At 47.1% G+C, this 25,920-nt stretch overlaps 1 protein-coding gene across 1 annotated transcript; it reads right to left on the bottom strand.

The window, feature by feature from the left end:
* Positions 1 to 326: 326 nt before the first annotated feature.
* LOC144103717 (sperm-specific sodium:proton exchanger-like) lies at positions 327 to 21,177 on the bottom strand. The gene is made up of 13 exons (XM_077636375.1): positions 20,937 to 21,177; positions 19,267 to 19,464; positions 17,235 to 17,345; positions 15,440 to 15,701; positions 14,559 to 14,702; positions 11,803 to 11,968; positions 10,080 to 10,161; positions 8,363 to 8,646; positions 6,536 to 6,630; positions 4,654 to 4,714; positions 3,874 to 4,005; positions 2,671 to 2,835; positions 327 to 560 (listed from the first exon to the last, which is right to left on the bottom strand). The coding sequence occupies exons 1-13, from the start codon at positions 21,175 to 21,177 to the stop codon at positions 327 to 329; spliced, it is 2,175 nt and encodes a 724-aa protein (XP_077492501.1).
* Positions 21,178 to 25,920: the final 4,743 nt, after the last annotated feature.

Below are 25,920 nucleotides of genomic sequence, written 5' to 3'. Positions count from 1 at the left end.
AGCCCAGCATAATGCACATGCAGCCGTTTCAGGCAACCTGGCCAAAATAATGGGCAACGCAACCATGATGATGATGACATTGTGTTTTCATGGCACTAGGACAACTAACCACCTAGAACGGCAGACCACTGTAGCTGAACGGTCAGCTCACGTCTCCGAGAATATAGACTTAAAGTCAGACTTCAAATGTATGCTGAATATAGAGGGCTCCTTCTGACAGCAGTGACGATCAGTTCCGTAATATCATGCGCAAGGTGTTCTTTTGTGATCTTGCATACTTTCGTGAACACCATCAACATCAATATTTAGTGCGTGGCCACGGAGTTTCAAAAGAAAACAGAAGGGGAGACACTTGCGACTCTCTTCTGAAGAGTCTTGATGGAGCGGATGGCGACCAGGATCATGAAGCTGCACTGCAGGAAGAGCGCGTACTCCTTCTTCTCGATGTCGACGGTGACGAAGCTGGTGAGCACAAACTCGGAGACGACGAGGCAGAAGATGATGACGTCCAGCTGCCTCCACACGTCGCGGCCCATCTTGAGCGAGCCCATCGAATACACCTGCAGGAGGTCCATGCAAGCGCAAAATGTGCAGCCTCTGCCACAGTAATGCAGTGGTTATATGGCGCAGCACTGCTGAACTCGCGGTTGTTGGGTCGAGGTAAGACATTGGCTAAATGAAAGCAAACCCTTGTGCTATGCTATGTGAGAGCTTTTTAAAGAAAAACAGGGTGCAGAAATCAATCCGGCGCCCTCTACAACGCCGTTTTTCGGAGCCTGCGTGCAGCTTATGCTACCAGATACTGTTACAAGTTGTAATAATTTGATAATTTAACGCTTTTAGGGTTACAAACTGTTTCTTTCGCTAAAAGTATCCTGCAAAGGACATTTAAGTGAAAAGGAACCAAGTAAAGCAGCATCCTCATCAATTCTGGGACGTTTGCTTGTCATCGGTATTCGGTGCTGCTATATGTGCTACAGTATGGTATGTGGAGTTAAACGCTATAAAGCGGCGCATTAGCTAGAATAGACGTCGCTGTGGAGTGCAGTGGACGAATTCACAACAAGTGGACTTTCCGGACAGGCAATGATTTCGCACAGCAGACGAGCGTGTTTGCCTTCTTACACCACGGTAATGCGGCCGCCGAAGGTGAGTATCGAACCTGCGACCTCGTGTGGAACAGCAGGTCGCCACAGGCACTTAGCCGCGGCGTGTTGTGCTAAATGTGGCCTTCCTTTAGCTCGATGGGGCGCCTTGTATGACTATGGGCGACGCAAGGCAGTCTCAGTTTTAGCCTATCGAACAGTTTTTACGTCATGTCGACCTGATTTTCCGTGAAACGCAATCAAGCTCTAGCTTTGTTATTCAATGACAGCGATGAGAGGCCACGTTTTTCTTGCTTGCCTTAGTCTGCGTGACATATAATATTCCACTAAAGCTTTGAAATAAACTCTTCATCATGATAAACGATCCTGTAAAGTTCATGCGCATAATCAATGGTTGCTGTACAACATTAACAAAGCACGTCCGCGCAAACGTTTGCCTTAATCAAAAGCGCAGATAACCGGCGAGAAACGGAAATATTGCCTCCATTCCATTGCGCACAGTTATGTAATGCCCTATAAAGTGAGGTATTCATGTGACTTTACGGGCACCATTTTGTGATACAGTGGGCAGCATGAGCAGTGCACACCTGTACAGGTGGCGACAAGCTGATTTTATATGCTTCTGACGTTCCACATGGACCACCATATGGCCGGCACTATGACGTCGGTGCATGTTCTCTACTGAGCTCCGTAAGTTTTATCATATTAAGTTAAAAAAATATTTCCACAAGATTTACCTCCCAATGCCTAAGTTCCTGTTCCTTTATGAAGTTATTACAATAGCGCATTAACTTCTCTATGGCGGAAACTGTCGCACTTTCGCGCTTAATTGTGCTCATTGGCTCAGCCACATCCCCCCTCATGTTACAAAGGAACGGTGAAATATTATGAATCTTTGATAAAATATTTGCTGCGCTATGTTCCTTCTATTTAATTTTCTCGCATTCATAGTGCCTTCATATGCCACGAAATCCTGTCTGGAAAGTCACAAGTGCTCTCACCGCTAGTGAGAGTGCTCTCAACAGTACTTGACTTTAGGAGTATTGGACATCGAATGTTTCAAGGACACATTGAGAAATTTGGTAATTAAAGCTCGCCAACATAGCATAATAGAGAGAGACGGGCTAGTTGGTGACTTTTAGTAGAATGCATCTTGAAACCACGCAAAGAAAGACAAGGGACGAGGAAGAAACTAACAGGACAGAGCGCGGAACTTCAGCTGGTTTATTACAACAGTGCGCCACATTTATACAGTCATCGTAATCACATCGTAACATGACAAACGATCATCACGTAACCATTGTGCGCAGGCGTGTACGGGACATCATGCAATCTGGATATGAATACTCTTTATCAGACAGGTTTACTAAAGTTTTGCTGACACGCGAGCCGGATTCCTTCTTGATACAGTCGGCCTCGTACACTTCTCTGCTTAGTTTAGACCCGAACTTGTTCAGGATTATGGTACATAGCGAAAGTGCCTCACATTTTATGGCTTGCCTCTAGAAAACACGCAGTGGTTCTTGTACCACCATAGAGGAATGTGCGGCTTAGGCACCCTCACCACAAGCAGTATCTCGAGGGCATAGAGGAACACGTAGAGGCCCTGGACGGCGACCACGACGGAGATGACGAGGTCGCTCATCTTGTACTGAGAGTACACGGCCAGACCTCCAAGGAGCAGCACGAAGCCCACAGCGATGAGGCCCACTAGCACGTGGTACCAGCCCTGGGTCGATGAGCCGCGAACTGTTTCGAAACAAAACTCACACGCTGACCCCTCTCCACTGCTGCTAAAAATCTGCACCCACTTCGCGGCACGTGTGGGCAGCATGGTCACTTGACAGACACTCTCTTTACAACTTACTGCCCCGGTTCACACGTACAGTCGCGAGCAGTATTAAAGGGAACAAACTTTTCCCCCAAACTTGTGAAATTTCAGGTTATTCCTCATCTAAATTTTACAATCACTTTTGGATATTACAGAAAAGAGGAGAACCAGTTACGCAACCGAAAAAAAAGTGTGTTTGTCACACATAAATGAGTAATCAATAAATGAATGCTGGTTTCGTTCCTTCAGGTATTGCTTATGGCTGTACATTCTCCTCCTAAAGAATTCAGGCCGTGATGCACGAGGTTCCATCTAGTAGATGCTTCTGGAGTGCGGGCAGATGGTGAGTGCATGGAGTTCTGCTTTCGATTGTTGGTGGCCTGTGAATCTTCTTCCAGAAGCGCACACCGGAGGGTGCTTTCTCTGGCGAGTGCTTCCAGAAGGAGGAGGGTTCACACACGCGCATGCAAACAAACACACGCGCACACGCAACGTAAGCGGCTTTCGTACTTGAGGAGAGACACCCGCCGCGGTGGCTCAGTGGTTAGGGCGCTCGGCTACTGATCCGGAGTTCCCGGGCTCGAACCCGACCGCACGGCTGCGTCTTTATGGAGGCAAAACGCTAAGGCGCCCGTGTGCTGTGCGATGTCAGTGCACGTTAAAGATCCCCAGGTGGTCGAAATTATTCCGGAGCCCTCCACTACGGCACCTCTCTCTTCCTTTCTTCTTTCACTCCCTCCTTTATCCCTTCCCTTACGGCGTGGTTCAGGTGTCCAACGATAAATGAGACAGATACTACGCCATTTCCTTTCCCCAAAAACCAATTATTATTATTATTATTACTTGAGGAGACAAGACCTCTTGTTGCTAGTGGCTTCGAGAATTCACGCCAATGACCCGATTCATTGCCGAACGCTGGCGGCCAAGCAAACTCACCTGCGTGATGGAGCTGGAAAGAAGGTCCAGCTCCAGCACAGTGGTGTCGGTCTCGTCGGTGCGGGCACTGACGCGTCCCGAGCTGCGCCGCTCGATGAGCTCGGTGCCAGCGAACTTCTGAAGGATGTTCTTCTGGAAAGTTCGAGGACAAACAAAAAAAGCGCGCACGGAGTTGTCAGCGCATAAAAAAATCAAGGGTGCGATCGAAGGGCTAAAGGAAAACTTGTGCTGGGCCAGCTGGTTCATGGTTTCGGAAACTGGCAAAGTATGTAAACAAGACAAACACTGAGGCGTAAGAATGACGAGCTCTCAGCCATTCACACTGATCCTTCGTCCGCCTCTGCGCATGTGCTGTCATTGATATTTACCACCTATTTACAACTGTTTACAATGTCCCTTAGAGCTAAGTGCCAGCGACAGCTGAACGTCATAAAATCTGAGCTTGTCAGGACAGGAAATACGAACTTAAAAATCAACTTCAAGGCACTCGCAAAGAGAACGGTGCTTTAAATTTATACGCTGTGTGTAAAGACAGAGAGAAGCTTTTGCCCTGACTTGCAACAACTCGCCGTGGAAATAAGTGTTCATCTTACGCGCGGCTACACCGATTTGATTTGAAGATTTTAATTGGGCCTCGGAAGCATTTGGAGGAAGTATTGAGTTAAAAGCACGAAAAGCCTCCTGGTTTCAACGTCCCAGCTGAGAAATTAGGGAGAAGACAAGGTTTCCTTGTTTTCTACATAGTGGTTTAGTCCTATAAAAGAAACATGTCCTACTCACCACCGAATAAATCCATGCAGGCACCGTTATGTACTGCGTCATCATGTCGATGTTGAGGTACCTGCACAGAATTCAACCGTGTTTTCCATATTAGGAGCTGGCATGAAAATAAGGGCTTCCGAAAAACAAAGCAGAAGACGGCAGCACACAAGAATAAGATGCAAGTTCTAGCAGCTTCAAACCTGACTTCCCTCTTCGGTTACATGTTCCCGATTTTCATAGCGTGATTCATTCACGTGGAACAACAAAAGAGATCACCTTCACTGTTTGCATCGCGCGTATGATGCTAAAATATTAGCAGCGCTTTAACCACTGCTGAACCTGGTTAGCGAGCGAAAGTTGTGGTGTATCGGGCAAGTAGACGCGTACCGGCGTCTGTAACGTTGAGTGCGTTCCGTACACTGGATATGCAGCGCCCCCACCCTGCCACTCTGGCAGGTGGCAGTTAAATTAATGGTTGATCGCGAGAGATTGGACACCAAATGAACGCCGCGGCATATTCTACCGCCAGTACCGGCGAATCGAAAGGTCAAAGGTCAGGTGGTAATACACTATGGTGGACCACATATGGTAAGGCCTAAAGCCACACTTGACCTTCGGCTCACTTGAAGGTCAACCGGCAACGCACGGCGAAATCGGCTTTACCTAGAGTAGTGTACCTTTCGCTTCAAAATTCAGTGTAAACTTCTTTGCATCCGGACTGTGGAGCCTTAGACTAGGGACCCAACCCTGTAACAAGATGGAGTGTCAACCTAAGAAGGAAGAGACCATCTGGAGCCATCAAAAACGAATTTGAGAGCTCAATAAATGTTCTTTCCTTCTCCTCCGGACTGTCATCTGAATCTGAATCTGTATCGGGGCAGTCAGGCAACGGCAATTGCCATAAATGAAAAACAGAGCACATCGTTCGAGCCCTATAGACAAGAGTGTGTAGGAATGTGCTTCATTTTGCACCAATATACAGAAATCTCTCTCAGAGCATAACAGTGGCAAGCATTCTTTTAAATAGCCCGCACGGTGACGTACTTAAAATGGAGTCGTTAAAATGGGCCACCATGCGCCAGTAAGCCGTTCTCGTGAACGCTTTTATCACGAAAGCGTTAGAGCGCAAGCTCGGCGGCTTCCCCTGGGGCGTGAGAACGAAATTCCTATTGGTCCATGCTCGACATGGTCGTGACGTTACACGAAATTGAAAATCATTAGAATATCAGATAAATTGTGACTATAAGGTCGCAACATCACTCAGATGTTATTATGACATCTAAGAATGTTAAGTAAATTAATCGCGCTGAAAAAAAGATTGAGGTGATATGGGAATCGAACCTGGGACCCAGAAAGCCCAAAACGTAGCTGGGAAGGCCACACTTACATTTATCGTTCTAAAATAAACTGGCAGTGGCTTAACTTGTCTAACCCTGGAATTCAGCGAAAAGCAAGCACGCTTGCTAAGCGTCTGAGGCTCGTCCATGGCAGCTGCGCTACACGCTCGCGACAGCCGTTTTATGTATACCCACACGACCACGTGGCTATGACGTGGTATCGCATGGTCTGACGACACCCCCATTGGATGTCATCGCGTGGCTTCACATCAGCCCCATCGGATGTTCTTAAGGTCAAAGGTGAACCCGAAGGTCACCCAATATCAAAAATCAAAGGGCAACTAAAGGTCATGAGTCAAGGGTTGGACACCATAACTGTACCACATATGCTCATACATAGCTACTCTTGGTGGGGCTGACGGTCGTTCAAGGTCGTAGCGCTGCCTAACCGAAGATTGTTTGACCTAGCGTAGTGAAGCTTTTCGCTTCAAAAATTGAGGTGATATAGAAATCGAGCCTAGGGCCCCTAAAGCCCGAAACGTAGCTGAGTAGTCAGCACTTACATTTCTCGTTCTAGTGGATACTGAAGGGCCGCAAGGATGGTTGTCTTTGTTCGCTTGTGAATCATGCCGTCTTCGTACTGCTTGTTGTAGCACACCTACAAAATAAGACACAAGGGATCTCTGCAGCGTACTCACCTCTCGCAGGATTTTTATTGTGACGAGCAGTTTACTGCTGAGTAGTCGATAATACTTTGCGCCATGGCGCTCTTTGCCCATAGATGCCCTTGCGCCATAAAAATCCATAAGCATCATTATTAGTTTATTGCTGCCTCCACCTCGCCAAGACGATTTATCGGTGCTGAAAATCATCCACGCACGCTTGCGCGAGAGTCCATTGAGTACATTTGGCTTGTCTACGATTTGCATTAATCATCGTTCGTTCGAATAGGCGGTCCTTTACTCCCTGATATGCCACCAATACTGGCAATAAGGCTCATCGGTCGAATTCCCTCTGTTTTTTTTTTTCTCAGCGCAGGCCTAAAAGCAGCCAGGCAGGCAAATCAAAACAAAAATAATCGGCATTTCGCCTTCCTCTTGGGTAAAAAACTACAAACACATCCGTGCCGTGCCCGTTGTCCTTATTCCTTAAGCCTGTTTATTTCTAGACCCATGTGAATCACATGACTACGCAGGTGGTATGAAAAGATCTCAGGCTTTGAACACTGGCGGCCGGCGCTGGAGTTCGACAAGGAAGAGGAGAGCCCGAGGCGAACGCGCCACGCAATTGGAAGCGAGCGTCATGTTGGCAGCCTCGGATGTAGGGAGCCCGTCGCTACTTGCGTGTCTTCCTCTATATCATCCTCTATAGAAAAGCACACAGGGCGCCTGTGTGACCTTAAAATTCACACTATACAAAGGCAAAAAATAGCACAGGGTTTGTCATGGCTAAGGGTGGTATATCTTGCAGTAGCACTAGTTACGGCGAGCACTTTAAGTCCTTACTTGCTGAAGGCATTCGACGTAAAGGCCTTTACCATAAGGTCTTACACTGCATGCCCTCAGAGTGAAGGCCTTTATGTCAAATGACTTTACCATAAGGCCTTACACTCAAGACCTTTGATGGAAAGGCCTTTACTTTGAAGGCATATACCTTGAAGGCCTCCACCAAGGTGTACCCTTCACCCAGGTGAAGGCCTGCAATGTGTACACACATGGCAGGTTGTCCTCAAGCTTGTGGGCATGTGGACGGCCTGCCACATAGCAGGTTTTAGGGACGTGAGTACGAACGCATGCCCGAAGTCGGAAAAAGCGTCTTGTAGTTCAGCCGCACTTTAAAATTTAAAGAACTCCAGAACGGCGCTGTACACTTTGAGATCTGAATTTTAGCTCACGGCTTTCTCTAAAAAAGGCTATAGTGCAAGCGCTTCACGCTCACGTTGAGCTCATCATCATCATCATCATCGTCGTCAGCCGGACTACGCCCACTGCAGGACACTGGCCTCTCCCATGCCTCTCCAATTAACCACGTCCTTTGCCAACTGCGCCCACCGTATGCGCGCAAGCTTCTTAATCTCATCCGCCCACCCGGTACCTTCTGCTGCCCCCTGCTACGCTTGCCTTCTCTTGGAATTCCCTCCGTTACCCTTAAGGACCAGCGGTCATCTTGCCTTCGCATTACATGCACTGCACAGGCCCATTTCTTCCTCTTGATTTCGAATAGGATCTCATTAACCTGCGTTTGTTCCCTCACACACACTGCCCGCTTCCCGTCTCTTAACGTTGCACTTAACAGACTTAAGAGACGTTAAGATGATGGCTACTAATCAGCAAAGGTCGACAATTTTTTGTGTAACTGTCGCGGTGAAGAAAATAAATTACGCAGTTCACCTTCTGCAGGCGGAGAATGTTCTTGTTGGCATTGTGCTTGGCCTCGGCCATAGTGTCCTCCCGTCGCTGCAGCGGCCGCAGCCCGAGAGGACCGCGCTCTGCGCTGGATGCGATCTCGGCGTACGGGTTCTCGATGAACGTGTGCACCTGGACCCACTTCCAGTCGGCGCCGCTGAAGTTCTTCTCCCGACGCTGCTTGCTGGTCGACTGTTTTGCCGTGTTGCGCAGAGCCGTCACCACCATGTTCATGTTGGCCTTCTCGGCTTCCGACATCTGCAGCAAGCCTGCGGCGCGTTTCCAAGGGGCAAGCGCTTGATCCTTACAAATTTTAGGCAGTCTATAGACTCTCCATAGACTTCTGTCTATAAAATGTCTATATACCCTCTATAGATAAACCCTAGAGAACCGTCTATACGCGATACAAATCCTTTAGGCAGTCTATAGATAATCTATAGATTTATGGTCATACACTTGGTAGACTATTGTCAATAGACAGTCTATAGACTATGAATAGACAAAAAGAAATCTCTGTAGGAAGGCAATAGAGTCTATAAAAGTCTATAGACTGTCTATAAACCATTTTTGTAAGGGAGAGACACTCAAATAATCTTGACGGCCATATTCTAATGCAACAAATCTGGACAGGCGGCTTTTTCAGAGTATTGGAGTCAAATTTAGAACCTTTGCGTGACCTCTATAACTTACGAACATTTTTATCGATTGCTGCTCGCAACCGGTTGGGACGACACCTCAGCCCGCGTTCTTGACCACCCCTACCCCGATGGCGGAAATGATTAATCTTGGCGAGCCTTTCCACTGGGCGTGCCCAGTTGACGCGGATGGGATGGGGCCTCGGCAGGGCCTCTAGGCAAAATGCTAGAGGCCCGTGCACTGTGCGATGTCAGTGCACGTTAGAGAACCCCAGTTAGTATAAATTGTCCCGAACCCTCCATTCCGGATAATTTATCCGGCGTCCCTTATAGCTTGAGTCGCTTTGGGACGTTAAACCCCATGACACCATAAATCATCTTCAGTGATAACTAGCTACTAGAGCAGAGCACGTACTCGCAGAGCTCCTAGGCAATTTTCTTAAAACAAGGTTTCGGTACTCATTGTACTGGGTCCCGCATGTTGAGGTGCTTAGATGTCCAGTTTAGAGTGAAAGTGGAATTAGAATCATACTTCTGCCTGTAGGAATACATTCAGACGTACTCTTGTACTTCGACTCATCTCTTGCTTCCAAGCACCCCAACACATGGGCCATAATTAAGCGTGTATTTGGTCGCTACAGCATATGGAAAGTAAGTAAAGCGCGAACACGATCTGCCCCTAGATTACTCTGGGGCCAGTCACACACGATCCTAGAGACCAACACAAGGTCCTAAAGACCAGCAAAAAAACGGACGTTACGAGAACAGAAGAACGCATGATAACTGTCACTACAACCTCGGTATCTCTCTTGGGGAGATGCGCATCTTACCTCGTAATCCTGAACTCACTAACTCCCTCATGACACCAGACCACACGCACCATATATAAGGTCCACCCTGGAGGCTCACACGGCAGCGATGTAAACAAAGCCTGTCTGAGAAGAATACTCTGTAGGTCTCTTGCAGGGCGCCATACTATATAAGCATTGCTCGCTCTACGTGTAAATAAAGACCGCAAATACTGAGTTTCTTTTAGCAGCTACAAGCAGCAAAAAATCGCCGCTTACCCAGGGTCCACATGAGACGGGGCAGAGAGAGTGTGTTGATGGCCTGAACAAGAAACACAAGGCCCAGCCTTATGGCGTCGTCCTGCGCATGTGAAGAAACAGTGCTCCGACAATGACGTAGTTGCACAGAACGGTCTGGGATTTTGGTTCTTCGAGTTATCTGTAGACAAAATGCATATCAAAGTGATCCTTCCTGCAGCTAACCACCCTACGGTCTGGTTATTTAGAATCCCTTCAATGTTCTGATGCAACGCAATTTATAAGAATTCAGCGTGACTTATAACGGCCGTTTGGTAATGAAATGTTATATCTGGGATCACATGCATGAAGGTAAAAATAAGCCGTAGTTCTAGGCGATTTATCAGTGGTGCTTCAACATCTGACCCCTTTTTAAAAAATATTTATTCTCGCGAGTGCTTTGGCGGCACTATTCATTTCAAGAAATTTTCTCCTTGTTTTTTTTTGTTCAAAAGTGGAAGTTAAAAAATACAATACGAAGACAACTTCATAGGAGCTCTCGACAACTGTACCACTGCGATAATGTTTAGAACTAACTATTGCGAAGCTGTAGCAATGCGTGAGTGGATCGCCACTCAGAGCTTCCTGCTCAGCGTTTAGCAACGAAGCCCTGGGCCTGAACCCCTCATCACATTTGGTGTAGGTGCTATATATATATATATATATATATATATATATATATATATATATATATATATATATATATATATATATATATATATATATATATATATATATATATATATATATATATATATATATCTTCACGCGGTACGTGCGTCACAGAGAGTCGCGATTTGATTGACGTCGCTTTGCGCCCTCCTGAAAAGGCGCCGTTTTCGAATGGCGCGAGAAATCGCCCAAATTATTTCAGCCGCCGCAGAGAGGTTAAACGCGTTATCTAAATTCTAAACGCTGATATGACTGTTATTACCGGCAGGCTGCAAACCTCTAATTGCAGTCAGGCGCTTATATGTATTAGTTTGAACGTTAACTATCACAATTTAGTTATTCGCTTTGCTAGTTAACATGATCAGCCTGTTTTTCTTTTATTCTTGACGTCAGCCAACACTGGTATTACAATGCCGCAAAAAGGTTCTCTGAAACCGAAAAAACCCTCGTTGTTAAAATTAGCGGCCGGTTTTCCTGAAATACCTTTTATATATTCATACACGCTACGGACAGCAAGAAAAAGTTCACGGCATATATGTGCAGATGACAAAAAATATCCTACCAGGTTTCAGCAGAATTAAAGTGACACAATTCATCCGATCACGCGTGTTAGTCTAGAAGAAGGGCAACAACTCCTAGACGATAGCTGTTTCTGCCATATCCAAATACTTTTCTTTTGTCCATAAAAGTCGGAAAAAATGACGCAGACCAAAAGGAATAATTTTCATCAGCGTAGTCATCAGTCCTTTCTTCAAGTATCTAAAAGGTTTTGACGCAAAAACAACTACAAACATCACCATTTTATAGCTACAAAATAGCCAGAAGCTCTTCAACCCAACTTCCTTTCCCTGTCTTTTGCAGGTAATGCACGCATATTCTATGTTTTGTAAGCTGAGCTTTAACCTGTACGTCAGGCATAGGCATGCCAACTCCCCAACGTAAACTGAGTTAGTGCGGTTCATAGAAGGATATAGCCTAGGGAGTTTATTCCAGCGAGCTAAGATCTCCAAGAGCACCTTGGCAACGGACGTACCCTGAGCGCGACGCTGACATTGATGTTGGATATCCAGGTGGACAAGGAGAAGCCCACAATGACGGCGCTCTTGAAGTTCATCCAAATAAGCGCCACGCACTGACGCCAGTTCAGGTCGTAGCCCGTCGAACAGAGTGCAGGGTACAGAAACAGCACCATAAAACCCCTGCACGTGAAGAGAGTCAACAGAAGCCGTCCTGTTACTATGACGTCACAGGCCATATTACCGACGATGAATTCTCCCAATCCTAACAGCGTTATGGAGTGAAGACGAGTATCGCATTTTTCTTCAACTACAAGGTTTCTGCGAAAGCTGCATAGTTTTTCCTGGTAGCCAAACGCCTTCTGTTGGATGGATGATAATGAGTAATTAGTCATTTAATAAAGGTGGTCGCCTCTATTTTCTATAAATAAAAAATAAAAACGCGTTCATCGCTCATTAGCAGCGAGTAGGGGTGGTAACAAGCTCTCAGCGCAAAAGCAGTGGGACAATTTTGGACTCAGTTGTAGTGTATAACGGCTATATTCCATTTCTGAGTCATCCCTGTCCCCCAACTTATTGGTACATTGTATGCGCGCTCAGGCGTCGCTTTGAAATGCACTTTACGCAATTCGTTTCGGCAGTGTCTTCATGCCGAAGCGGCGTCCCAACACAAAGGCATGGAGGACCAGAGATATCTGAAGCCAACAATGAGTCTTTACCAAGGCTCCACGTGCAAGCCTTTACAAACCTGACTCCTACAAGAATGATATTGCTAGTTTCAACAGATGCCACTGGACTACATTCTACTGAGTCGGATGAAGAGGGCATAACTTTTCGCACCTCATATGATAATGTGACCCGGAGTCCAGCTATTGCGATTTCAAGGGCCCTTAAGCGTGCCTTCTATGTGCTCTTCGAACTGCAACCTCTCAGACTCCTTCGATTCCCACTACTCAATACTTCGATGTTTTTCTTCCGAACTATGACATGTCTGTCCTAAGCGTTATATTTACATTCATTTCGCGTAATTAGCAAACTTTATTATGTCGCTTTGTGCAACCTGCGTGCCTTTCAAGAAAAACGCTGCTTGCGGACATTCTGAGAGACACTCAGCAGCTTTGCATGCTGTGAATTATAGTTAAAGAGATAGTAGGGTTTGAGAGGCACGCGCAAACACTATCAAATGGTTCTTTCACGTGCTTGCTTGATGAGTTTTTCTTTTTCTCGTAAATGCATTTTTCTTCTAGTATGTGCTTTTTTTTGTAAATTCATCAGTATGCAGTCTACTTTCCATTTGTAACCCACCTTCACCTCAGCTTTTCCAGCAGGACAGCCCTATCTTTTCCAGGCTCAATAGGATCATTATTTTACGCCGGACTACCCACGCGTGGTAAGCGTTTTAAAAGTAATTAGCTGTAAATTTATGAATGATCCTTGATTATATGACCTCACATGGTGAGGGTTTGAATGTAGACACATCCAATCTGTCCGCCATGACTTGCAACACTAAAAGCCTCGTGCAACCGCCGATTCACAAACGGCACCCAAAACATTTACCCGCCGCGGTGGCTCAGTGGTTAGGGCGCTCGACTACTGATCCGGAGTTCCCGGGGTCGAACCCGACCGCGGCGGCTGCGTTTTTATGGAGGAAAAACGCTAAGGCGCCTGTGTGCTGTGCGATGTCAGTGCACGTTAAAGATCCCCAGGTGGTCGAAATTATTCCGGAGCCCTCCACTACGGCACCTCCTTCTTCCTTTCCTCTTTCACTCCCTCCCTTTTCCCGTCCCTTACGGCGCGGTTCATGTGTCCAACGATATATGAGACAGATACTGCGCCATTTCCTTTCCCCCAAAAAACAATTATTATTATTAAAGCATTTACTTTTCATGAAGGCCGAAGGAGTTATCCAAACATAAGGACTGAGGATTGAAGTGGTGATGACTGATTTACCGGGTATCAAGAACTCTAGTTTGTCGCGCTGCCTACTCCGCTCTCTTTCTGTCTTAAGTTTTACCTCTCGTTTTCCGATTCGCAGCTCACTGCCCTGTGTTCATTTTCGTTTCAAGCATCGCACGTTTCCTTAAGTGAACAAGGAGGGGGAAAACCTCAGCCTGCTTGCCAACGTTTCATCAAGAGGACTTCCCTTCGCCTGGGCAAAAGGTTCCTTATTTGCGGGGTTTAAACAGGGCCTTCCTCCACGGATTGAAGGACAGATTCACACTCCCCATCCTCACACCCTTCCTTGTCCACACCCCCTTCCCTTCACCGTGCCCTCCTCGTCCTGGAAGTGAAGGCCCTATTTAAACCCAGCCAACGGTGAACACTTTGGCCGGGCGAAGAAAAGTCCTCTTGTCGAAACGTTGGCAAGCAACCTGAAGCTTTCCACTCCCTGTTCACTTTGTGAGTGTCAAGAAGCCATCTGTCTGCCCTCTCTCTACTATGAAAGACGGTCCGCCGCGGTGGCTGAGTGGTTATGGCGCTCGGCTGCTGGCCCGAATGACGCGGGTTCGATCCCGGCCCCGGCAGTCGAACTTCGATGGAGGCGAAATTCTAGAGGCCCGTGTACTTTGCGATTTCGGTGCACGTTAAAGAACCCCAGGTGGTCGAAATTTCCGGAGCCCTTCACTACGGCGTCTCTCATAGCCTAAGTCGCTTTGGGACGTTAAACCCCCATAAACCGAACTATGAAAGACGAAATGTTAGACGGAAACATCCGTGCAGTTAATAACGAGGTAGTATAATACACGTCGATTTTTTTAACCACAAAACTCACCTCACTATGATCTTGGCGGCGTAGGTGTGGCCCAGCAGGATGACGTCATCTGCCGCCAGGTACTCGACGGCGTCGCGGCCAACCTTGAACGCGGCGAGGAACATGATCACCGTGTTGTACGTGTACCGGAACAGCGTCCAGAACCTGAGGGAAAAGACAGACAACGGCCGTGTCCGCAAAAACATCTCTCTTCTACGTGTGAAGTCAGGGGAGAAAAGCTTCACTTCAGTCTCAAAGCGACCCAATAGTGAGCAAGAGCAGAGAAGCCCCCAATAGTATCAACACTCTACGATGAACAGTGTTTTTCGGAAGTTCCAGTGCCAGCCGCATTGCTTCTCGGCAATGCTAAGATGTGCTAATGCGCCTAGCACTGCAAAGATCTGAAATTATCTTGAGGAAGGTTTTCCTAACCCTCTAACAACATCGCCCCCTCGAATTCTAAACGAGAAGAACCGTAGGCCGAGAAGAAATTCCGACTGCATGAGAACAGGTTGTTGAACAAAAAAAATCATATGACAACATTGCACCCGGCATTTCAAACGAAGAAGGAATAAGTGTTATAATTGCTTTCTTGTAACTATACAAAAATGATAAAGTAATGCCTCAGACAAACGTTTCACTTAGGTAAACTTCTCTTTACAGTCGTTTTGCGTAACACACACACGAGAAATGATGCGTCGCGTTAAGCCTTTCACCTCGAACGTGCATGCCTTGTGGAACGGCAATGAGAACTGTAAATAGCAGGTGTGCCTAAATACTTCGGACCCTCTCGTGTCTATATAAACAGAGGTGGAGTGATTTGAGCGGTTTAAAAAGAGCCCAAATAAAAGAAACTGCTCCCCACACACGGCACACGCGGTCGGAGTGACAGCATGGCTCACCTGCGCAGCACCACAGGGTCCATAATTGTTGAGGCGCTGTGCGCGCTGGCGGTGAGCGCAAGGGCTATGATGGAGGTGACGCCGCTACCCATGAAGGCGTGCTCTGCCAGCAAGAAGGTCAGGTACACGGCGCACAGCGAGACCAGGTAGGTGATGGACACGTCCTGGGACAGCGTGATCAGCAGGTACGCCAGCAGGTGACCCACCAGCTTGCCGAAGAGCGGACCGAGTCCCAGCGTAGTGAGCACGGACAGCCCGAACTCTGCGATGAGACGTGGTAATTGTTATACATTTATTCGTACATTATGCAGTCTCGCTTCAGGCTTCGACAAGCGAAGAAATAATGCACGAATAAATAATAATGAGCAACATAGCACGTCGTGAGGTTCATAAAATTTTTTTTTATGGGAACGCAACCCTGTATGGTAACTGAAGAGAATTTCGCTGTTCCTAGTCTAGTGAAACATGTTAGTAACTACGGTGATAAACTCCTGATGCTATCTCAACTACTGCCAGGATACAAGGTGGAATCATTGGTGCGTACCTACACCCTATGATTTTTTTTTCGTGAATGATTTGAGGAACGATACCAAGGCAGCAGAAGAGACCTTAAGTGGGGCCCATAGTCCATGCGAGAACTGTGGAAGTCCTCCTGGCATGCTTTTCAGTTATCGCACTCCTAATTCCGTTTGATTCCAGCGGTAAGACCACAAAAAAGCAGTTTATTAGTTATTTTTATGTGTGCAAATATAGTGCACTTTTGAAACTGTAGAGAACAGCAGAAGACAGGAAAACAGCTTCCTCGCGATTCGCACCATCATTTGTTTTGAGGTTCAACACAGGACAGCTAGAGCTTAAAATTAGTGTAATATATTAACACAAACGCACGCCTCAAAACGGACCCAAATGAAATATCAATCAGGATTCCGAAACATTCATTTATGCCTCTGCCCGAGCGGACTGCTGTTAGAACAACTGCCTATGCTCCAATTTTATGGATCCATCCCGACACAGCATCAACATATCGCGTTCCAACTCAGTTGCTGCTATATAAATTGGTAGCGGTTCTTGGCGATCAGTAAAAGCGAAGGAATGGTGAAAGAAAGACTCGTTGACACAGTTCTCACCTGTCCTTATTCATCATGCGCCTCCCATCGCAATAGAGCTCATGCTTAGTCTTTTCCTCGATGCCCGTACTCACGCATGACCTTCCACGTGTCTATATATGTCCACCTGATCTATACCGCTAAATAGGCGCAAATGACTGGACGAGAAGACACGAGTGCTCATCAATCTAATATCGTCCCCCTAATTAGCGTTCGCGTCGACCTTATTTAGTCATGAGAAACCAACTACAGCCCGACTTCATGCTCCGACTGATATGCACGACACAGTTGCTGTTCAATTCCTTACAAAATTTTTTTAGACAGTCTATAGACACCGTTCTCTAGGGTTGTCTATCTAGAGGCTACAGACTTTATAGACATAAGTCTATGGACAGTCTATAAACTGTCCATAGACTTATGTCTATAAAGTCTATAGCCTCTCTGTAGACAACCCTAGAGAACGGTCTATATGCAATACAAATCATATAGGCCGTCTATAGATAATCTATAGATTTATGGCTATACATGTATTTTAGTAAACTTTCGTCTAAGACAGTCTACAGACTATGAATAGAGAAAAATAAATATCTATCGGAAGGCAATAGAGTCTATAGAAGCCTATAGACTATCTATAGACCATTTTTACAAGAAGTGTCATTGGCTCAGACGGCGGGAGTAGTGCAGCTTACTGTAGAAGCTGAAGTCCTTGAGAATGGCCACAGCGTTGTACACGAACCAGAAGAATGATAACCCCACAAGAGCCTCGCCCATGGCCAGCGTTTCCAGGATGTGTGACTTTGCTGCGCAGAACGACAAAGCCGCATGCTTTCGGTTTCTGTTGTGAAATCGGAATTCAGAATAATACGGCAACACACACAGTGCGTAAAGTAACAAAAATATGGCATTTTGGAAAGTCAACAACCGTAGTTGTACGCAATTTTCTTCATTAGAGACATTGCAGTGAACGTCCAGACCACCACCACTCGTCAAAGGCTGTGTGACTCCACGGAAGGTGATGCTGGTAATTTTGAACACTGAACTTGGCTTGATGGTGTGCTTGTTGTAATAGACAAATATTTCACGGTGATCGCAAATAGTATTCACCATTTCACCCTGCTTTTCTGTGAAGCTGGTTCAGTCCACCGAAGAAAACCCTCTACAGGTCACAAGAGTTTGACCGATGTCCTGCCTGTTTAGCGACAAAGTTAGGAAAGCTTTTCGAACTCAAGGTACAGACTGGCACTACATTTAAAACGATTAACTAACGATGAGTGCATTAGCATTCAGAGCCTACTAGATCGAAAGTTGAGAAAGTTACACGTTACACACCGATGCCGTCAGTCGTGCGAATTTTGCACGCCGCTGCGTTATTTTTACCGAAAATTAGAAAAATGATTGATGACGGCAGCTCTTTAGTTTTACGATGCTATTTATGTAGCTACAAATCCGAAGGCACTTAACATCAGTGCTATCTGAGCCAAAGAGAAATCAGTGCATGGGTGGGTAATAACTGTCGGTTACCTGCAATCCCGCCTTTAAAGCCGTACGATATGTTTACCTGTTCCTGATAAAACGGCGGCTGTCGCTAACCCAAGCATACACTGCTGCTAGGAAGTATACGAATGGACAGATTAGTAGACAAATTATATTCATTATGTCACCATTAAATGATAAGCGCTATAAGGTAATAGCGAAATACGTGCTCGATATATTTTTGTGGTCTACTGGCCATGCGGACCCGTTCTGTTCGCATGGTATAGACACACCATCTCGCAACATCTTTTCAACGGTTGTGCAATTGACTCGCGAGCGTGTTAAAGCTGCTTCTTCGTGTAAGCCTCCTCCTCACGCACAGAACATTCGCCCCACTGCGAAGAAATAGCATAAGGCAGAGTGTCACAGTCCATGTGACGACGCTTCATCTACTGTACAGTTGTCCACTGACCTGACCACTTGAAATCCCTGCCGTCTGCGTTCTGCAGCGCGCAGAGTGACGTCTAGCGGCAGCGCCTGGTTCGAGATAGCGCATGTCTGATGCTCAAACGCAAGACCTACTGAACTAGAGACCTGCACACTTGGCGGGGTCCTATGGGACTGCGTGCGCCAACTTTCGTTAACTTTTTGGCCGTTGAGGGCGCTCGGTTGACGTGTTCGTCTGTCATGATCATCATCATCGTCTGCTTTCGACAAATGATTTCTCTCCTCTCACTGCCTCCCTGTGCATTTGTCCTGTATTATTATTTTGAAACCTAGTAATGAACGATACGAATATGACATTTCTTCAAATCCTAGTGGTGAATATTTTGTTTGCGCGCATGCATGCGCAAGACTTCCTGGCATCTTTGCTAGGCAATAGATGGACGATGAATACTCAAAACGTAGACAAATGACAATAATGTTATATACATGAAGTAAAATAACCGACGCCGTCATGCTCAACAGGTTAATTGTAGCACCAAGCCGCCCGTAGCTGCCTTTCCCTAGCGGCAAAAGGCATGAACTAGAACATGCGCGCTGGAGCAATGCCAAATGTGCAGGTCTCTGGTTCAGTAGGTCTTGGCTCAGACGACACTCAAAGATGCGCAATCTCGAACCAGGCGCTGCCGCTAGACGTCGCTCTGCGCGCTGCGGAGCGCAGACGGCACGGAGTTCGCGAGCGCTTTAGACAGGTCTGTGGATGACTCTACAAGAATCCGTGAATCAGAGCCCTTGTTCGCGTACCGGCGGTAAGAAAGGCCACATCGGTGAAGAACATGGGCTCTGGGCAGCAAACCAGGAAGGCCATGAGTGCGGACGCGGCTGAGTTGTCGGCGATGGCGTCGCGGCTGTCGGCTCTGCTTCCGTCCCGGCCACTCCAAGTGTCCCGGCTCGAGGGTACCATGAAGGTCATGTACAGGACGAACAGGCCGCAGCTCAGCGCTGCAAGCGTTCAAAAGTTGCCCGATGAGGCACGAAGTAAGCCTGTAGATCTTGGGTGGTTTCTGCTGATGAGCGCGAACAAGATACACGAGGCGATCGACGCAGCCTTGTAGATGTTCCACTGCCGGTCCTTGAAATAAAGACACCCTTCATAGTGCTCCAAGTTGTTACAATTTTTAGCGGCCCGGTTGATTCGAGAGCATCACGAAGCGTACGGAACTCAGTGTATCGTCTCGTGTTTCAAGATATTCACTGATTGTGTCTGGTCATCACTGTACGGTTCGTAATGCTTCCGTGTTCTTGACTCCTACCAGTTAGAAAATTACGGATCAAGATTCAGACATAACCGGCTGCCACTTCCTCAGAATGAGAAGACACAGCCGAAGCCGGTGACACCCTGCGACTTCTTTCTACGCAACGAACACGTTTTGAGCACCCGAAATAAATCTGAAATCAGGAGCGGCGTGGCAGTTTGCTAAACTCCGATGCTTAGACAAATCTGAGTGCCTTATTTTGGATGCATAGGCTTTACGTACAGTTTCGCGGATAACATAAGAAATTATTGCCATGCTTATGTGAAATTTTATTTACAAAGTAGGACGATACCGGCTTCCTTGTCCGTCCGCTCTATCGATGTGTGCTGTTTTTTATTTTTTTTTTTGCTCGAGGCACATATCTTATAATTGTTACTAGCGTCGAAATTAGAAGCATGTCTCATCTTACAGGTGTTGAAACAACGTCTGTGTTCTCTCGTAGCAGCTTGTTGGTGCCTTCCTCGCTTTGTCTATTGTTTTTTTTGGTGGGCATGTTGTTACAAATGGACAGATTAGTAAGCAGAACCTTGCAGCGTAGGACTGCAAGAAGAATGGATCGCTTAATGAAGATAATAGATTCTTACGTTTCAAGGTAACTATGTGCCATGTGGGACACAACGTAGTGGACGATTGTTTGGCCATGAAAAATTGATTCTTGAGGAAAGGAAATAGCGCAGTATCTGTCTCACATATCTCGGCGGGCACCTGAACCGTGCCGTAAGGGAAGGGATAAAGGAGGGACTGAAAGAATAAAGGAAGAAAGAGGTGCTGTAGTGGAGTCTCCGGAATAATTTCGACCACCTAAGGATCTTTAACGTGCACTGACATGGCACAGCACACGAGCGCCTCTTGCGTTTCGCCTCCCTTCGAACCCGGGGACATCATCAGGGTGTATATTGCAAAGATTCTTTCAATGACTGACACTAACATTGGAAATGGCCATCTGCCGGCTCTGTCATCGAAGGCAGGACCGGCCAAACGCAAGAAACTGAAGAATGAGTTGCGAAAAAAAATCCTCGCCAAATACGGTCCTTCGCTTCTTTAACGTAACTTAACATGTCAAAACAATGACATTTTTACATCTCGCTTTCATTCAATAATGGCGCCATGAAACCCGCGAACTGGTTCTCAGCATTCAAGCGGTAGAGCCGTGCTCACCAAGCCCCAGAGCCCCCAGAAGTACGCACTGCCAAAAGCAGCGCCAGAACAGGTGGTACCGCAGGTTCAGAGCCACGGTGAACACCAGCACCGGCATGTACAGGTGCAGCAGCTCGCTCAGGTGGTTGTCGGTGACGGGCAGGAAGGTTTCTTTGTCCCCGTAGCGGCTCACCAGCCAACCGGCGATGAAACCCAACAGGACCACGACAGCAACCACCGGCACGTTGACCAGTCGCTTCATCATCCGCAGCACCGCTGCAAGCGCGACGTTATTTTTCTTTCGCCGTTCGCTTTTAAAGTGCAGCTATAGAATACATAAAATGATTCCTGATTATCGATCAGAACGAGAATAGATCAACAAACTATGGCCAGAAGAAGGTTCATCGTCGGGACGTCTTTGCAAATCTTAGCCGGTGGAACATGTGGCCTTCAAGTATCTGAAGTTTTGAGCATTCAAGGCTTCGCTAATCTGGGGACAACCACGCAGGGTAATTTTCGTAAGGCGATTACTCTACAGAAAAGAGTCATACGCATGTTTGAAAACTACCTCGTGCAACCAGAATATTTACCGACCGATTCATTATTAATAAAGTATTCCCTGATAAAGGCTAACCAATTATACTGTTATAGGCTCTTGCAACAAGTTCAGAACCAGAAACTTTACAGCACAGCAATCCCCGTTGCAGAGTACTGCTTCCGCACACATAGCAGAAAAATCCCTGTAGTCAGGACAAACTACGGTAGGCAACACGTACAGTTCCAAATACCGTCTCTACTAAATCTCACTGAAAAACTACTTGATTTCAGCAAGCCAATTCCAAAAGAGTTCCTTAAGCATGTAATATTGCAAAAAAAACATTGAATTCATTTGATTTATTTTTCGTGTTTTTTGCTAGCATTTATGGCCATTCAGTGTTGCTTGTTTTATCCCTTTTGTCCCCTAAAAAGGGAATCAATTGTATGATTCTGATGCCTGTCTGCTGACTGCATACGGAGCAGAGGCCTTTGTCAGGCTTTTTGCCTTTGCTCCGGTTTCTGTAAATCAGAATGGAACAAATAAACTGAAACTGAAATGGTGAAAATACAATTAAACACACTAACAATCTAGCGCCGTAAAGTTTGGCTCAAAATCACTTGAAAGTAAAACCTCGACCCTCAGAAAATGAATCTATGAATAAAGCCTTTATTGTAAGGAACGGTTGGCTCTCGGCCGCTGTTAGAGGATTATGTGGGAAGAAAAATTTTTCGCTTTATTGTAACTCGATGCCTGCAGCCTGCTACTGTAGCGATCCACACTGCCGCAGGTCGGCTGGAAGCGCTTTGACATCGCGTGGTGCAAAGCTGACTGTCGGAAGTTCTTTTGTTTGTGGCAGTCAGACAACGGGAAGAACCGATTTCCTACACTGCTCTAAAGCAAACCGCGCGACCTGGACATTTTCGAACAAGCCCTGTTCGCTGTGCTGCTGCAGTCATCGATGCATCTTTCAAGCTCTTTGTTTCGTCGTCTACGTAAGCACAACGGCAGATGCAAAGGGTTCATTACTACCCCCAATAGCTTCCACACCTACATATACGATGCGGTACAACAGCAGGGCTGGGCGCATTTCTGGCATTGTCTCCCATCAGCACACTAAACAAATAAGTAAAAATGGAGTAAGCTGTCTTCTAGAGGTCTCCCTTTTACAAAGGGGAGTGCGCTAGGCGACAGCTTACTTCCTTTCTACTCCCTATGTAGGCGTACTCTTACTTAGAGTGATGGCCACCATGGTGCTCATGAATAGCATGAGGCTACTTCGTTTCAAAGGTTCGGTAATGTTTCCAACGAGAGGACGTGGTCAATTTTGCCCGTAGCGCCCACATATTACGTATCACATTACACAGTAGGAAAAGCCAATGCGAAGCGGCTGCCCACTTACCTGAGACGATGACCACCAGCAGTAGGACCAAGGTACCGTACTCGGGTCGCTTCTCATAGCCCGTGGGGCTGCTCGCTTTTGAGGTATACATGCTGCAAGAAAAAAGGCCTTCTGGGAATTTTGCTCTAACCCTATAACAGACGCTTCCCGGCGTTAACTGCTTTGTCCCGGTAATCTTCATCTGCTGTCACCTTGGTAGGCCTAAACGATAAGGAACATGCTGTTCGGGGTATGGGTCACCTGTTTTCATATGCCTCGGGCAGGCTGCGAACGGGTGTATTTAATTCGTTGGCGGAGACATTGGAGTATTCGCTGCCTTTTTTCCGGCCCTGTAAAAATGCAAAGGGGCGGGTAGGATATAGAACGGTAGCTCTACTCAACTTAAAAGTCGTTCACCAGTCCTTGCCTCATTTGGCCTTGGTTTAACCTCGAGAAGCAGACATTGGAGCTGATCGACTTTGGCAGATTGGGGGATTGACGTTGGCCGATTTGGACCAAGATTGATGTCCAACCATGATTGACCATGGCCGACACGATGGCGACCTCCAAATTTGGCCCTGGCCATTGCGAAAATGCTATCCTTTGACCGTTGGGTATAACCATGCCGGAACACTGCCTAACGTTTTTTTTATTTGTTTCGGTCGCTTCCGACACTCGTTCGCTTCAGAGCTATTGCTGCAATTGACCTTGACACGAGCCTTAAGACCACCATTCGCCTCCCGCTGGATTGTCAAACTGCTGGCAGCAGAGCTGTTTTCCGATCAGTTTAAAACATTCAAAGTGGACTGAGAACAATTTGGAATTGTTCTGCATCGAGATATTACTGCAGTGACCAGTAACGTATGTTCACTGAACACAGAGATCATATTCGACATAAAGAAGGCCTCAGGATTAAATACAGGTACCGCCGTCCCACTTCTGCTGCCGAAGAGATAAAACAAAGCTGCAGCGACAACCAAGCGGTTTGTTCCAGCAGGAAAATTGCATGAAGCTTCCTCAGGGTTAGGCACTCATCTGTTAAGAATACTTCCCGTGTGCGTGTTAGAACTAGTCCTTTATTTTCTGTGATTTAGCTGCTAAACAGTCAGCCCCCGGCAAAAGTCTCCAGTAGAAGCGCAAGTCTTGGTGCTCTGATTGTTTGCAGTCATATACAACTCGAGAAGGCAGCAGAAGTCCCGTCTTTCAACACTCCTCAAATTGGTACAAATTCGCCTGCCTATCTTGGCAACCCCATGATTTGACTTTTCAGCACAGCCGCGGGCTTCTTTCACCATTCCGACATCACGACATCTCGACTCCCGACATGTAAAGCACGCTACGTGTAATTGGTGTCATTTGTAGCGAATTTCATGGAGCGTATTTGTGACGAAGTTGCGGTAGCCGCGTCCTTGCCGTACTAGCTACCCTACGAGCGCTCTTATGTGAAGGGAAAACACAGGCGAGTGCCAGCTTCGCCTCTTTGCATCGGCTGATTTGGCCATGCACCGGCGCGTCGGCGGCCAGTGACTACTGTTGGGAAAGTGTTGGGAAAGTTGATTTTGTGCTGCTTATCAATAAATGGCAGGTAGAACGCGCGTAACAAAGCTGAGTCGTCCATCTTCGCAAGCGCCCGCAACTTGTACATTCGTGAGTGCGTGTGTGTGGGAGTGAGTGTGTGTGCGTTTTCCCAGAACCTTTTGTAGCGATAGCTACATTACTATAGCATTTCGAGCCTTCAGCGTGGCGACGCCGTGGGGGTGGTGGCGTCACCGCCACGTGGTCACTTGGTTGGTCACGTGGTGCGGAGCAGCTGCCGGCGGCGCGGCGCCGTGGCTGGTCACGTGACGTGGTTGGTCACGTGGTGCGGAGCAGCTGCTGCTGCCGGCGGCGCGGTGCGCCGGCGAAACCGAGCTGTAACAGCTGTGCGCATGCGCCGTGTCAAGTGCGAGGAGGAAGAAGAAGAAGGAACGCCCAGAGAAACGGAGCGATGAAAGACTGACTTTGCAATTCAACTGAGCAAGTTCCACTCGGCCAGCTGTAGCTATCGCGTAACTCCAAGTTTAACCAGAGCTAAACCACCGCAATTTTTTTTACTGACCAGAGCAAACAAATCGTAGATATAAGATTCGCAGACGATTACGACCACCAGTAATGCGAAACTAAAGCACAGCTCCTCACGGCCGGCAGGTGGCGTGTCACGCTGGTAGCCACCCTTCGGGATCTTCAAGTCCTACTCGGACAAAAAGTTTCACCGACCGCGCCGACGACTGCGCTGACGCAGACTATACGACGCTCAACGCAGGAACGGCTATCTAAGAGCCCAGTTGAAGGTCACCGAGGGATTACGACTCTGCACTGATCGCATCAACAAGCCTGCATTTGCCTGAGCTACATTTACTAATGCGTAACCAGGGGTTGTATGGTACTGAGGAACTGCGTGCGCAATTCTAGAGCGATCGGCTTGATTCCACCGGCTAACCGCAAAACTTCAATTGACAGTTCTTCACCATACACTTCGGTTTCTTTCTGAAAGCTTATCATGTTCATTTCGCCGTCAGCGAGTACAAAAATGCGGAGCACGTTATTTGGTAAATTGCCGGCTAAAACGTCTGAACGATCACTGCGCGTTTCAGCCCGCATACTAAAACCAGAGAAGTTGCATGCAGTTGCAGCAGAACGCAACAGATGCTGTCGTAGGCTACAATGCACAGTTAATGTGACGTCGGCGGCCCCGATGTAACGGCTGCCCAAGAGACAAGAGGCCGAGAGGATGAGTATCTTGACAAACGGATGGAAGATGTTTATTCAGAATATGTGACCTGAATAAAGACGAAAACAATAATACGAACGAATCTAGCCATAAGTGCGCAAAAACCGAAACTGTGACAGGGACACGAACCACCGCGGTGGCTCAGTGGCTAGGGCGCTCGACTACTGATCCGGAGTTCCCGGGTTCGAACCCGACCGCGGCGGCTGCGTTTTTATGGAGGAAAAACGCTAAGGCGCCCGTGTGCTGTGCGATGTCAGTGCACGTTAAAGATCCCCAGGTGGTCGAAATTATTCCGGAGCCCTCCACTACAGCACCTCTT

Source organism: Amblyomma americanum, chromosome 9 (genome assembly GCF_052857255.1).
Source record: "Amblyomma americanum isolate KBUSLIRL-KWMA chromosome 9, ASM5285725v1, whole genome shotgun sequence".
NCBI lineage: Eukaryota > Metazoa > Arthropoda > Arachnida > Ixodida > Ixodidae > Amblyomma > Amblyomma americanum.
This window is presented reverse-complemented; position numbering and strand designations above follow the sequence as displayed.

Bases quoted from the DNA above. Each gene is read 5' to 3' on its own strand.
- LOC144103717 (XM_077636375.1), bottom strand. From the start codon at position 21,177: ATGAAGCGACTGGTCAACGTGCCGGTGGTTGCTGTCGTGGTCCTGTTG. The intron at 11,969-14,558 runs GTGAGTTTTGTG...CTTCACGTGCAG, and splicing joins GCCGCCAAGATCATAGTGAG to GGGTTTTATGGTGCTGTTTC. The intron at 4,006-4,653 runs GTGAGTAGGACA...CGAACTTTCCAG, and splicing joins CTGCATGGATTTATTCGGTG to AAGAACATCCTTCAGAAGTT.